The 13,656-nt window shown below is 36.1% G+C and overlaps 1 protein-coding gene across 1 annotated transcript; it reads left to right on the forward strand.

Annotated features, from left to right (window-relative positions):
• The first annotated feature begins 3,805 nt into the window (after positions 1-3,805).
• On the forward strand, positions 3,806-6,925 carry nudt19 (nudix (nucleoside diphosphate linked moiety X)-type motif 19). Its single transcript, XM_073859058.1, has 3 exons — positions 3,806-4,714; positions 5,764-5,971; positions 6,358-6,925. Exons 1-3 carry the CDS (start codon positions 3,941-3,943, stop codon positions 6,585-6,587), a joined length of 1,212 nt encoding a protein of 403 aa, XP_073715159.1. The 5' UTR covers positions 3,806-3,940; the 3' UTR covers positions 6,588-6,925.
• Positions 6,926-13,656: the final 6,731 nt, after the last annotated feature.

Genomic DNA, 13,656 nt, shown 5'->3' on the forward strand with positions numbered 1-13,656 from the left:
ACATTCGTCTCCAGAGACACGAAAAACAGCGGAAATTCGTGTCATCAAACACGAATAAATTAATCAAAAATTTTCGTTACTATAACACGACTTCCCGTGAGACTGTGTTGAATGTAAACATTTAAAGGGCCATTTCACAAGACTTTAAGATGTAAAATAAATCTTTTGTGTCGCTAGAGTATGTTACTTTATGCAAAGTTAGGTTAAAATACAATATAGATAATTTATTATATACAGTATGTTAAAATTGCCACTTTATAGGTGTGAGCAAAAATGTGCCGTTTTTACGTGTGTCCTTTTTAATGCAAATGAGCTGATCTCTGCACTAAATCAGTGGTTCTCAATAGAGGTTATGCACATGACATCACCGTTGGCAAAAGGGACTGCGGTTACGCCCACTGAGTGGCAAAAGACAGAGCGGCGGCATTAAAGTACAGCATGACATCGGCGAAATGGTGAAAACGCGTTGGAATAGGAAAAAGCTGTTGTGCAATAGACTGTACTAACAAGAATTCAGAGCTATCGTTTTACAGACTGCAAAAAAACACCGAAAGGAGAAGTTACATTTAATATTTAAGTACATCAACGTACTTTTACTCAAGTAAAAGTACACAATTTTTATGTAATTAGATATTAAATCAATTTTAATATGAAATATTAAAGAATACACAGTATGATTCTATGCTTTAGAATGTAGTGAAGTAAAATTTTTCCCAATACAAACAACCTAATAAAGCCCAGATACTTGGAAAATGTAACTAAGTATTGTCCGACTCTGCTATCAAGTCCAACTAAATTCAATTTAAACTGATATTAGTCAGTTTTACTGGCATTTTCACAGCAGCTGCTAAGAAAACCAGCCATTTTGTTGAACTTTTGCCACTCAACAGGGCGAGCTCCAGCGTGGTCACGTGGAAAAGTGATGTCAATGCATACCCTCTATTCCAGTCCTCAGAACCCCCCTCCCAGATCATTTTAGATGTCTATATATAAAAACACCTGATTCAGTTCATCAGCTTGTTAGTATGTTAATTAAGAAGCCTGATGATTGAAATCAGATGTTTCATAAAGAGACATCTAAAACATTCTGGGAGGGGGTTCCCGAGGACTGGAATTGAGAACCACTGCACTAAATGACAATGCTGTCGTTGGATAGTGCAGATTAAGGGTGGTATTATTGAAGTATAGGTCTCTGCGGAACAAAAAAAGGGGTGTTTTCCAATTTTTGGGGCGTTTTCAAACTTGGATTAGGCGTTTAACCATCCAATCAAAAAAGTACGGAAGCCCTGAAAGCCATACATAATTATTTTTTAACACCTATTTCATTTTAAAAACACCCCAAAATTGGAAAACGCCTCTTTTTGTTCTGCAGAGACTCCAGTCTCATATTATTATAATAAGATCCACTTCTGACATCACAAGGGGAGCCAAATTTCAATGACCTATTTTTTACATGCTTGCAGAGAACGGTTTACCAAAACTAAGTTGCTGGGTTGTTCTTTTACACATTTTCCAGGTTGATAGAAGCACTGGGGACACAATTATAGCATTAAAACATGGAAAAAGTCAGATTTTCATGGTTTGTCCCCTTTAAATGTGACCAAATAGAGCAGGGGTCTTCAACTACTTTTCTTCGGGGGCCAGATTTTAAAATTGTAAATATGACGCGGGCCAAACTTTTACCCCTATTTTTTACTTTTGATATATTTTTTACTTTTACCATATATGTGTGTGTGGTGTTGACGTTTTTGTTACTTTTGTTGTAGTATATTTGGGAAAAAAAACATTAAAAACATGCATTTAAAAAAAAAAAAAATTTTTAAAGCCTTTTAATTACTGAAAACTCATATTTTCTTTATTAATATTTAAAAACAATTGCAGTTTAACATGTAAGAGCCAAATGTTAATAGTAAAAGTGTAAGAGATCAACACTCCTAAACATATTTTGTTTATAACTGTTTACTTTCATTAATTGTTACATGTCAATTACTCACAACATATAGCCTTCTCCTAATGACTAAAATTTCACTACATGTTTTCTTTTTTAATATTTTATAGATATATAGGCTAAACAGCCTTTCCATTGTACATTACATACAGATATAACTGTCGGGAGTTCGCCCCCTAGTGGCGTAATGAAAATGTAGTTTAATCGTAAATCTGTCATGGGAGAGAACCTTTAATCTACGAAAATATGTATAGTTAATAATTTACTTACCAGTAATTAAAGTATTCAAGTGTTACTTATAAAGTAAAACAAACAATAATTAATAATTTTAACTTTGCACACAGTTTTGATTGGAACACACTGAAATACATCACTTCCGGTCGCCGCGTCACATGCGGTGTAGTCGCATAAGTTTATTTTCTTTAATGCATCCAAAGCTCGAATTGGATCAGATAATTACACACCCGCAGATGGTTGGCACCACACACAGCCCCTTTCTGTGTTGTCTTGTACAGTGGTAAGGTAAAAGTTACCACGCTGAATTTAAATCAGACTATAGTCGTTTCTCAATAGGGCTGCAGACTCCGGAGGTCGCATTTCCAGGCTGCATACGTCATTAAGTCTTATTTCAGAATTTTAACAATTATAAAGTTGACTATTATTCTTAGTTAATCGTAAATTGTTGTAATATGCTTATGATTTGTGAATGTAATGTTCAGTTAACTTAATCTTGATGACGTATGCAGTCTGCATATGCGACCTCCGGAGGCTGCAGCCTTCCGATTGAGAAACGGCCAAAGGTGACCGGCGGGCCGGATAAAGATGATTGGCGGGCCACACTTGGCCCGGCCCGCGGGCCGCCAGTTGACTAGCCCTGAAATAGAGGATTCAGATTATTGGCCGTCAGGCGCCCTCTTGTGGAAAACTACTTCTTTAAAGGCAGTTTTTTAGATCAGTAGCCGTTTCCCAATGTCAAGGATACTTCCTTGGCAGGACTAGTCCTTTCAAGTCACTTCCTTTAGAGGCTAGGCGAGGCTCCTTTTAAGCATTCGGAGAACACGTTAAATGGAACAGGCTAGAAAGTGCACGTCATTGCGTCATTGCGTGATTGAAAGGTGTGCTTTCGGTGCTGCGCGCATAGGATTGTGGGTGATTTCAGCGCGTGAAGAGCGCGAAGGATACAAATTTGCATCCTTTCCTGTATATGGGATATTTCTCGAACGAAGGACTCAGTCCTTGGCTGAAATTTCAAGGATCCTCGACATTGGAACAGTCCTTCGACGGACGTCGATGACGTAGCATCCTCGAAATTCTAGCTTCCGAGGATCCTACCTTGACATTGAGAAACGGCTAGTGTTTCTCAACCTGAGACCTCATCAAACTTACAAAGCAGCATCCAGTTCACTTAAAATTATTTAGACAATTAATAGACAAAACAAGCAATACAATATAACTAAATATCAAGATGTTTCCCAGTATTTGTTTATTTTAGCGAATTTACATGTTTCTTTTGTTGTCTAACATTTGTGTACTTCCATGGGTAATGTTATTTCAACTGTATTTCATTCATAAAACAACAGGCCTATCAGAAGAGAGGCTCATGAATATTAATTATTACAGGCCAAAACAACCTGTTTTTAGCAGAGCTCCTGAAAGAGGAGCTGTAAATATAGATTGTTTTTGGTACATAAACTGCAAATATATATTCTTAAGGACATCATAACCTAAAATAAAACTCTAAAAAGCTTAGAAATATGGGACCTTTAAGTGGGTGTGGATTGAGTGAATGGGGCCCTTCTTTTTCAATGCAATGTAAAGTTAGAAACAATCGTTGTTCATCCCTTGCGGTAGATGGCGCTCTTCAAATATACAGAAAAACACACATCTTGTCTCTGTAATGTCCTTCACGTCCTGTTACGTTCAGTTGGCGAAAGTTGGCTAAAAGTTTTCGCGTGACAGACTTGATGAATGAACATGTAATAAAGGATCAAAATGAACACAGCGTTAAAACACTGGAGGGAGGCCGCGACGGTAATCCTGACCGCCGGAATAAGACACACTCAGACCGCAGACTGTCTCAGAGCAGGTCTGGATAAACTTACTACTGCTTTACCGCAAACATCTACCTTTGATTATAAAGTGCTGCTGCTGAAACGAAGCGGTAAGAGCGGGTTTATGCCCAACGCCTATGTGTTTCCCGGGGGGTTGGTGGATTCGTCCGACTTCTCAAGCGAGTGGCAGGAGATCTTTAAATCCTTCATTAAAGCGCCCAACTACGGCATAGGAGTCGTGAAACAGCCGCCAGAGACCAGACCACCTATTTTTGCCACTGACAGAATTAAACTGGGATCTCCGATACCAGGAGACGTTGCTTTTAGGATATGTGCGGTGAGAGAGACGTTTGAGGAGTCTGGTGTACTCCTAGTGGTTCCCAAACCCGAGGAAAGCCACACTAATGTACACACAGGTAATACAAATGACGGTGACAGCCAGTCAGCCCTTACCAGGTTATGCGAACGATGGGACAGAGACGTACTGACCAAATGGAGATCTTTAGTTATCAGTGACCCTGCCAATTTTATAAAGATGTGCAAGGAGCTGCAGTGTTTGCCCAACATTTGGGCTCTGCATGAGTGGGGGAACTGGTTGACTCCCACAGGAGTGTACCCAGGCAAAAACAGGAGATACGACACTGCTTTTTACATCTGTTGTTTACAGGAAACTCCACATACACTTCAAGACGAGAAGGAAATAGTTCACTTTAAGGTCAGATATTTTGAGACTTATGATCTGAACCCAGGAGCATTATAATATATTGTGATCAAGATACATTTTTATATTTAAAATTGATTCAGACATAAGGTAGTTAAATTGCACAGACTGTAAACATTTGTAAAGAAAAAGTTATGAAATTATCAAATATAAAGATAAAGTTCCTACTGTGTCCTAAAGACCCACATGGGATCCCGTGTGTGTATTTGTTTCTGAATAGCTGAAACAAACTACTACATGGATCCTAAAATGTTGAAGCTCTAAAAACACACCCATCTATCGTTAAAGTAATTCAAATGACTCTATTATATGTGAAACGATAGATGTGTGTAAGAAAGGATTCATATTTTTTGCTTATTTAAGGATATGAAACCAAAACAAGATTATCTGGTTGCTAAATTTCTAATGTGGTGACGCATCAATAACTTCAAATCTCATTGGTTCTTGCGTGTTCTTGCATGACAAAATATATGGCCGGCCAAGACACATACACCGTGGAAGGTGCTTTGCTGCCTTAAAATTTTTTGTTGAATCAGCTCATATTTACGGGTCATTTCAACGTGCTATTGTTTATCTTGACTTGAGATGAGTTGTTATAACTACAGGCGAGTTGTTTTAACTTATAAAATTAAGTTTACTTTTTTCAACTAAATTTTACAAGTTGTAACAAAAAATTTTAAGGCAGCAAAGTATTTTTTTACAGTGTAAGAACCTATGAGATTTTTTTATGAAATGAGAATTTAGCCTGAATTACTTTTATGATGGATGTGCTCTATATATCTATATATCGAGTAAGGCATTTAATAAAAATAACTTAGTTTGTGTATACCTAAAGTTAATATAAATCTGGGATGGCATGATGGTGAGTAAATTATGAAAAAAATTCTATTTTAGGGTGAACTATTCCTTTAATAGTCCTACTGTCTGGGAGTCAAGCCTTAATGAACAAGCTTCACATGGCATCACATATTAATAATTATTGTGATAATTGATATTGTGATTAATTCATTCTCAATTAATAACACATTCGTACTGTCCTGCAGTGGTCCACTCCCTCTGAAGTGCTGAACCGCTATAAATCAAAGGAAATATGGATAGCACCACCCCAGCTTTATGACCTAGGACGAATGTGCCGGTTTCCAGCTCTCAAAGATCTTCATCGCTTTGCTTCCCAGAGGTCTCTGGAGGGCTGCGAGCAGTGGCTGCCTATTCACCTGAAGTTTGACAACTTCCAAATCTCTGTCTTGCCAGGTCATTTTTTTGTTGAATAGAAAATTTTTGTTTTGTCTTTTGATGGAAACAAGGCCCATAAGACATAATTTAGCTTAATCCAGGACTAGGCCTTAGTTAAATTAGGATATTTAAGTAGTTTTTACAAACATACTTTAGAAAAAAACAAAACTGGTGTCCACCCTGAGACAAAACAATGGCACTGATATATGTTAAGATGTTTTTTTTGTTATTAAAAACATGCATTTTAGTCTGGGACTGGGATGGGCCCTGTCCTGGAAATCGCTGTGTAGGTGAGTGTAGTGACAATGGCCTTTCAATAACAATTTACAAATGTAGATAAATTTGATTAAATCATTGTATTTATGCATTGAACTCTTAAAAGTTACTCTTTTTCTGACATGTAGGTGATGATCTGTACCCAGAGGAAGTGGATTTGTATGGAAAGTGTGATGGGGTGTTGAGAATAGAGAAGAGTCTTGAAGATTTCCAGAAGGAAAGTTCAAACCTGCATCGCATCATTTTTCAAGATCCATATACTGTATCTGTCCACATGAACATCAGTCCCAAATATAACCATATGGCTCCTCTCTTCAGTGAAACTGTGGGTGGCCACTATAAAAGCAGCAAACTCTGACACTTACCTGTCATATGGTGCAAGTGTAATGGACATGGATGCTTGTTTTAATATTACATTCAGAAAGTGATGTTGCACCTCTTACTTATTGAACAATGCCTACTTATTAGCTTTTCAGACGTGTGCATCCCTAGTATGTCATGACAAGCTTCTGCAGATCATTTTAACAACTGCATTATATTGGCTAAGTCGGCATAACCTTAATCTACTGCATTGATGACACACAATAACTAAAATTCCGGGATTACCAGATCAAAGCTGTGGTTAAATATTGTATTAAAAACTGGAATGTATGTTAAGATTTCTTTAGCATATAAAAAAAATGAATTCAGAGACAATGTGTGTGAATCTTTTCAAACCGTTTTAACCCTCATAAGACCCTATTTCCTGTATACGTTATAGACCCTTGGGGGTGAAAATGACCCCAGAGATTCAAAGAGTGATTACAAAAATATATGCATTTTTAATGATACAAATAATATATCATTTTTTTCATTTACTTCCCATCTATACATTAATGCTGTGTTTTGGGAGATATGAAGTACTTTTAAATCAGTTTACCACTCAATTCCTCAACTACACCATTAGCTTGCCTGAAAAATATCATTTTTTTATGAAAAATTCACATAAATTATGAACTAAATTTGAAATTTAAATTGTTTTTAGATATTGATCTAGATGTTATGTGTTGCATTCAGCCATTTGGTGTTTAGAAAAGAACAGATTTATGGTTACAGTTTAGGAAATAAATCACTTTGACCAGCAGAGACCCATTCATTTCACTAAATGTGGCCAACTGCTCAACATCAGTACTTCATTATTATACAACATCATTTTGTGAATTTATGTTTATATAAACATTAGAAAGGACATTAAAAATAAATATTATTTCAAATAGTAGAAGTTTTTGATGCATTTTGAAATGTCTGTTTTTACAAAATGACAGATATTTGACTGAATGGAAATGTGTGTGTGTCCATGTTTGTGTTTGAATGTGTGTGTGACTTTGTCTTTCTGTGTGTGTGTGTGTGTGTGTGTGTGTGTGTGTGTGTGTGTGTGTGTGTGTGTGTGTGTGTGTGTGTGTGTGTGTGTGTGTGTGTGTGTGTGTGAGTTTCACTGTGTCTTTGTGTGTTAGTCTGTGTTTGTGTGTGTGTGTGTGTGTGTGTGTGTGGTGCGCACACCTGTGTGAGTATTTTACATCTTTGTTTTGCATCTGTGGCAGTTTTTTGCCAAATTCTATAAGAAATGCTCTCTGTGGCGTCATACCTTTGTGTGTGTGTGTGTTTGTATATTTGTGTGTTTTTATTCTTACAAATTACCAAGTCATAATTTACGACTTACCAAGTCATAATTACGACTTACTACTTACGACATAACTACGACTTAAAAACTTTTGACATAATTACAACTTAGGACTTACTAAGTCATAATTACGACTTACCAAGTCATAATTACGACTTACTACTTACAACTTACATAATTTTGACTTACACCTTACAACATAATTACGACTTACTACTTATAATTACAACTTAGGACTTACTAAGTCATAATTACAACTTACGACTTACCACGTCATAATTTACGACTTATCAAGTCATAATTACGACTTACTACTTACGACATAATTACGACTTACGACTTACCAAGGCATAATTACGACTTACTACTTACATAATTATGACTTACAACTTACAACTTACATAACTATGACTTACTACTTACAACTTACACAATTACGACTTACGGCATAATTACGACTTACGACATAATTACAATTTAGGACTTACTAAGTCATAATTACAACTTACGACTTATCAAGTCATAATTTACGACTTACTACTTACGACATAATTACGACTTACCAAGTCATAATTACGACTTACTACTTACAACTTACATAATTATGACTTACAACTTACAACTTACATAACTATGACTTACTACTTACAACTTACATAATTATGACTTACAACTTACAACTTACATAACTATGACTTACTACTTACAACTTACATAATTACAACTTACTACTTACGACATAATTACGACTTACTACTTATGACATAATTACAATTTAGGATTTACTAAGTCATAATTTACGACTTACCAAGTCATAACTACGACTTACTACTTATGACAAAATTACGACTTACCAGGGGCGTCACTAGGCCCTTTTAGGTGGGTTTGAGCTTCTGCCCAGCCTCCCTAAAAGAATATTTGATTCATTAATTTGTGATCGCTTCAGTCCCCTATAAAAACTCTTTAGAAAAGGCGGCTTGCTGCGTCAAGTTTCGGCTCCTCCCCTGATCTGAGTCAGCATGGATTTAGCGCGTTTTTCAATCCGCAGGGGGGCCGAGCAGAGCGAACATCAGTTGTACAAGGTGTGTGCAGGACGGACTGGCCATCTTGGTCTGGCGGCTGTTCTGACCTGCCGTGCAGTCAGCTCAGGTTGACATGTGAAATAATATGATATGAATGAATGACGGACCTCTTAAAATCTATGAGTCAGTCAATCGCGGTGCGAAAATGCCACCACATGACCTAACGGCGGCAACCCACTGCCTTTTTAGCTTTATCTAACAAATATGCAGCGCAAAGGAGAACCAGAGAGAGAGAGACAGACGACGCAGCAATCACAAAAATCACAGAAATACTCGCCAAGAAGGGAGCAGGTCAGTCAAGTTACCAGTAAAAGCACGCATCTATATATTGATGATTAACGTTACAAGTTTTAAAGTCAGGTGATCTATTGCTTTATGTACAGTTGTTGCTCTAAGTGCACCAGGCAGATAATTTCATGCAGCGAAACACCGGGTGTTTGTGAAGTTTATCCTTTTATAAAACTTGTTTTTTGTGGAAAAACTTAATCAAAAGTGCAAATCGAGCTTTATATGGTCATTTCACCTTATATTTGCAATAAAATAACTTTTTTCAAAATCTAATAATATAAGTAAAGTATAGCTTATTAAATATGTTTGTTTCATTTCATTTAAAATATTCATAATTCAACATTTGAGCTCTTTCCTTTTAAAAAGTGTAAGCCACTTGTGTATTTGTCTGTGGTATAGTATACATTGTGTATTCCTAGTAAGTTTTTGAGGGTTCAACGTGGTAGCCAGGTAGCTCGCACAGAGTCTGTGAGGTGCACGCCAAAGCACATTCCATTAATAGTCTCAATTGTAATATTTATTTATTACATATTTTTAATTTGGTTTACATATCTTAACATTTTAAACAATACTAAACGTATCAGCAAGTAAAATAAAATAAAACAAGTAAAAGAAAAAAAGATTAAACTATATCAAAAAGTAGCACTCCAGATTGTTTTATCCATTGTGGTAGCCCTTGCTTATAAAAAGGTTGGAGACCCCTGACCTACAGTATAGACAAAGGGGCTGTTTCCCAGGCAGGGCTTAAGTCTAGTTCAAGACTAAAATGCCTGTTTGAGTTTTAGTTCTTAAAAGTAGCTTGCACTAACATATCTTAAAATACATCAGTCACATTGTTTTGTCTCAAGATGCACACCTGTAATATTTTTGTAAGGTATGCTTGTAAAAACTACATAAGCATCCTAATATAACTAAGGCCTAGTCCTGGCTTAATCTACACCCTATCCTGAAAACCACATCATACTGCATCTTGACAACTCAGTATTGAGGTAGATCCAGGCCCGGATTGGCCATAGGGAGAACCGGGAGGATTCCCGGTGGGCCGGTCTGTTTTTTTGGCCACGAGGGCCGGTGTTGTCATGCCACCGGGATGACGCGTATTTGCGGGTGAGAGATGTCCCCGCCACTTTATGCACAAGTTGATTGTGTCCCGAGTCCCGACCACTTATTGGAAGAATTCTTGCATTAGGGTTCATTGACATCTAAAACGCATGGGAAACGCAGGACGTGCCGCTGTCTTCTGGTTTTTAAAGCGCTTACTTGAACACGAATTTTGTTTCAGACGCGTTTATATTGAGTGCGCTTGCCGGCCGCGCGTCTATATTTAAAATAAAATTGAGCGCGTCTTTTGAGTGCACAAGCGCGTCTTTTGAGTGCGCTTGACGGCCGCGCGTCTATATTTAAAATAAAATTGAGCGCGTCTTTGGAGTGCGCTTGCCGGCCGCGCGTCTATATTTAAAAAAAACTTGAGCGCGTCTTTTGAGTGCGCTTGCCGGCCGCGCGTCTATTATATTTTAAATAAACTTGAGCGTATCTTAATACAAACGGGCTGGCCTCTAAAAGGAAAAGAATTTACAAAACGTATTTTTTTATCCAAGTCTTAGATGAATTCTCTATGAATAGTCATTATTCATCGTTTATTGCAAGAGGAACAAAAATCTATTTGATGCAAAACTCATTAGTTTATTTGAAAAAAGTAGTTTCAAAAGTATATCTATGATGTTTTCTTTTTTTTAACACAATGTAGGCCTACGTTATTTAGCAATAGACATGATCTAAGTACTAAAAAAGATACAGATTTTTTCCATTTGTTTCCAATGCATACTTGATAAATCTTGCTTGTGTATTGTATATCAGGGGTTTCCAAACGTTATCAACCCAACAGTTAATCTCAAGACTCACCATTTTTTAGAAATAGAAATATAGAGGAAAACACAAACAAATTTGTTTCCTTTAGTTTTTGAATAAGTTTACTTTAGTAATATTATGGTCCTATGGTAGGTCTGCATGATTATGGCAAAAATTATAATTGTTTACTGCATTTGCACGGAATATGAAATTATATATTTGAAAAATACAGTGAATTGCAAGGCTGCAGAGAACAGTGCACTACTGCAGACTTATACTACTGAGGGTTTAAAGATATTATTTTAATAGTCAGTCGTGAACTAAAGTGGGCCGGTCTAAGGCATGAAATTCCAGGGCTGAAAATGAGTCCCACTCCGGCCCTGGGTAGATCACTTGTTGGTCAGTCACCTTTTCTATATTTTAGATTTGTATAAGTTTGTTCCCATATTAACACAGTGGCTATATCAACTACAGTATAAGATTAGCAAATCCGGTTTATGTTTACATTTATGTTAACAAACACATTTGTTATTTTCTGGTTAAAAGTTTATTTTATTTTGTCAAAAAAAATCCTTATCTAAGCTTTCCTATGTGAGCATAGAAATGCAAAAAGTAAAATGATGGGTTTGTACTGGAAACCTGTGTCGTGTATTTGCACAATGAATAATAAATCTGGAAATCTTCATTATAAAGAAATCTTCATTCCCAAATGAAAATGTTCTAGTCCCATATATGAAACAGGGATTTGGACACTACAAAGTGAATTTTTTATTAAAAAAACAATAAATCCAATGGTATTTTGGCTTTCTAGTACACTACGAAGGATGCACCCTTTGTATTGTGCACACTAAAAAGGATGCACACTTTGTAGTGTGCACACTACGAAGGATGTACACTTTGTAGTGTGCAAACAACGAAGTGAATTTTTTATATAAAAAACTATAAATCTAAAGGTGTTTTGGCTTTCTAGTACACCATGAAGGATGTACACTTTGTAGTGTGCAAACTACGAAGTGAATTTTTTTTATATAAAAACAAATCCAAAGGTGTTTTGGCTTTCTAGTACACCATGAAGGATGCACACTTTGCATTATCTGAAGTGAACACTACGAAGTGAATTTTTTTATAAAAGAACAATAAATACAAAGGTATTTTGAAAGGTATTTTGGCTTTCCTGTACACTATGAAGGATGCACACTTTGAATTCTCTGAAATGAACTACGAAGTGAATTATTATTAAAAAAACAACAATTCCAAAGGTAGTTTGGCTTTCTAGTACACTATGAAGGATGCACACTTTGCACACATTTGAAGTTATTTTTTTTTCAAAAACAGTACATCTGAATTTTGTCTTTCTAGTATGCATCCTGGATACACACTAAGAAGCATGCACTTTTTGTAGTGTACATTATTTTGGCAAAACAAGTAACATTTGGAAATTACAAAGTGAATTTTTTTTTTAATAAAACAATAAATCCAAAGTTATTTTGGCTTTCTAGTACACTACGAAAGATGCATCCTTTGTAGTGTGCACACTACGAAGGATGCACACTTTGAAGTGAATTTTTTAAAGAAAAACCATTAAATCCAAAGGTATTTTGGCTTTCTAGTACACTACGAAGGATGCACATTTTGTAGTGTGCACACTACGAAGAATGCACACTTTCAAGTGAATTTTTTTATAAAAAAAACAATAAATCCAAAGGTTTTTTGCTTTCTAGTACACTATGATGGATGCACACTTTGCATTCTCTGAAGTGAACTATGAAGTGAATTTTTTTTCATTAAAAAACAATAAATCCAAAGGTATTTTGGCTCTCTAGTACACTACGAAGGATGCACCCTTGGTAGTGTGCGCACTATGAAGGATGCACACTTTGTAGTGTGCACACTACGAAGGATGTACCCTTTGTAGTGTGCACACTAAGAAGGATGCACACTTTGTAGTGTGCACACTACGAAGGATGCACACTTTAAAGTGAAACCCTGAAGTTTACATTATGAAGTGATTTTTTTAAATAAAAGAACAATAATTACAAAGGTATTTTGAAAGGTATTTAGTTGTTTTTAACACTATGAAGGATGCACACTTTGCATTCTCTGAAGTGAACTACGAAGTGAATTTTTATTAAAAAAATATTCCAAAGGTATTTTGGCTTTCTAGTACACTATGAAGGATGCACACTTTGCACACATTTGAAGTCATTTTTTATACAAAATCAGTAAATCTGAATTTTGTCTTTCTAGTATGCATCCTGGATACAAACTACGAAGCATGCGCTCTTTGTAGTACTACAAAGTGATTTTTTTAAATAAAAAAAATGAAAAAATCTGAAGGTATCCTGGCTTTCTAGTATGGATCCTGGATGCACACTATGAAGGATGCACCCTTTGCAGTGTGCATTATTTTGGCAAAACAAGTAACATTCAGAAACTACAACATGAATTTTTTATATAAAAACAATAAATCCAAAGGTACTTTGGCTTTCTAGTACACTACGAAGGAAGCACACTTTATAGTGTGCACACTAAGAAGGATGCTCACTTTG

This window comes from Misgurnus anguillicaudatus, chromosome 21, assembly GCF_027580225.2.
Source record: "Misgurnus anguillicaudatus chromosome 21, ASM2758022v2, whole genome shotgun sequence".
Classification (NCBI taxonomy): Eukaryota; Metazoa; Chordata; class Actinopteri; order Cypriniformes; family Cobitidae; genus Misgurnus; species Misgurnus anguillicaudatus.

Bases quoted from the DNA above. Each gene is read 5' to 3' on its own strand.
- nudt19 (XM_073859058.1), top strand. From the start codon at position 3,941: ATGAACACAGCGTTAAAACACTGGAGGGAGGCCGCGACGGTAATCCTG. The intron at 4,715-5,763 runs GTCAGATATTTT...ACTGTCCTGCAG, and splicing joins AGGAAATAGTTCACTTTAAG to TGGTCCACTCCCTCTGAAGT. The intron at 5,972-6,357 runs GTCATTTTTTTG...TCTGACATGTAG, and splicing joins CCAAATCTCTGTCTTGCCAG to GTGATGATCTGTACCCAGAG.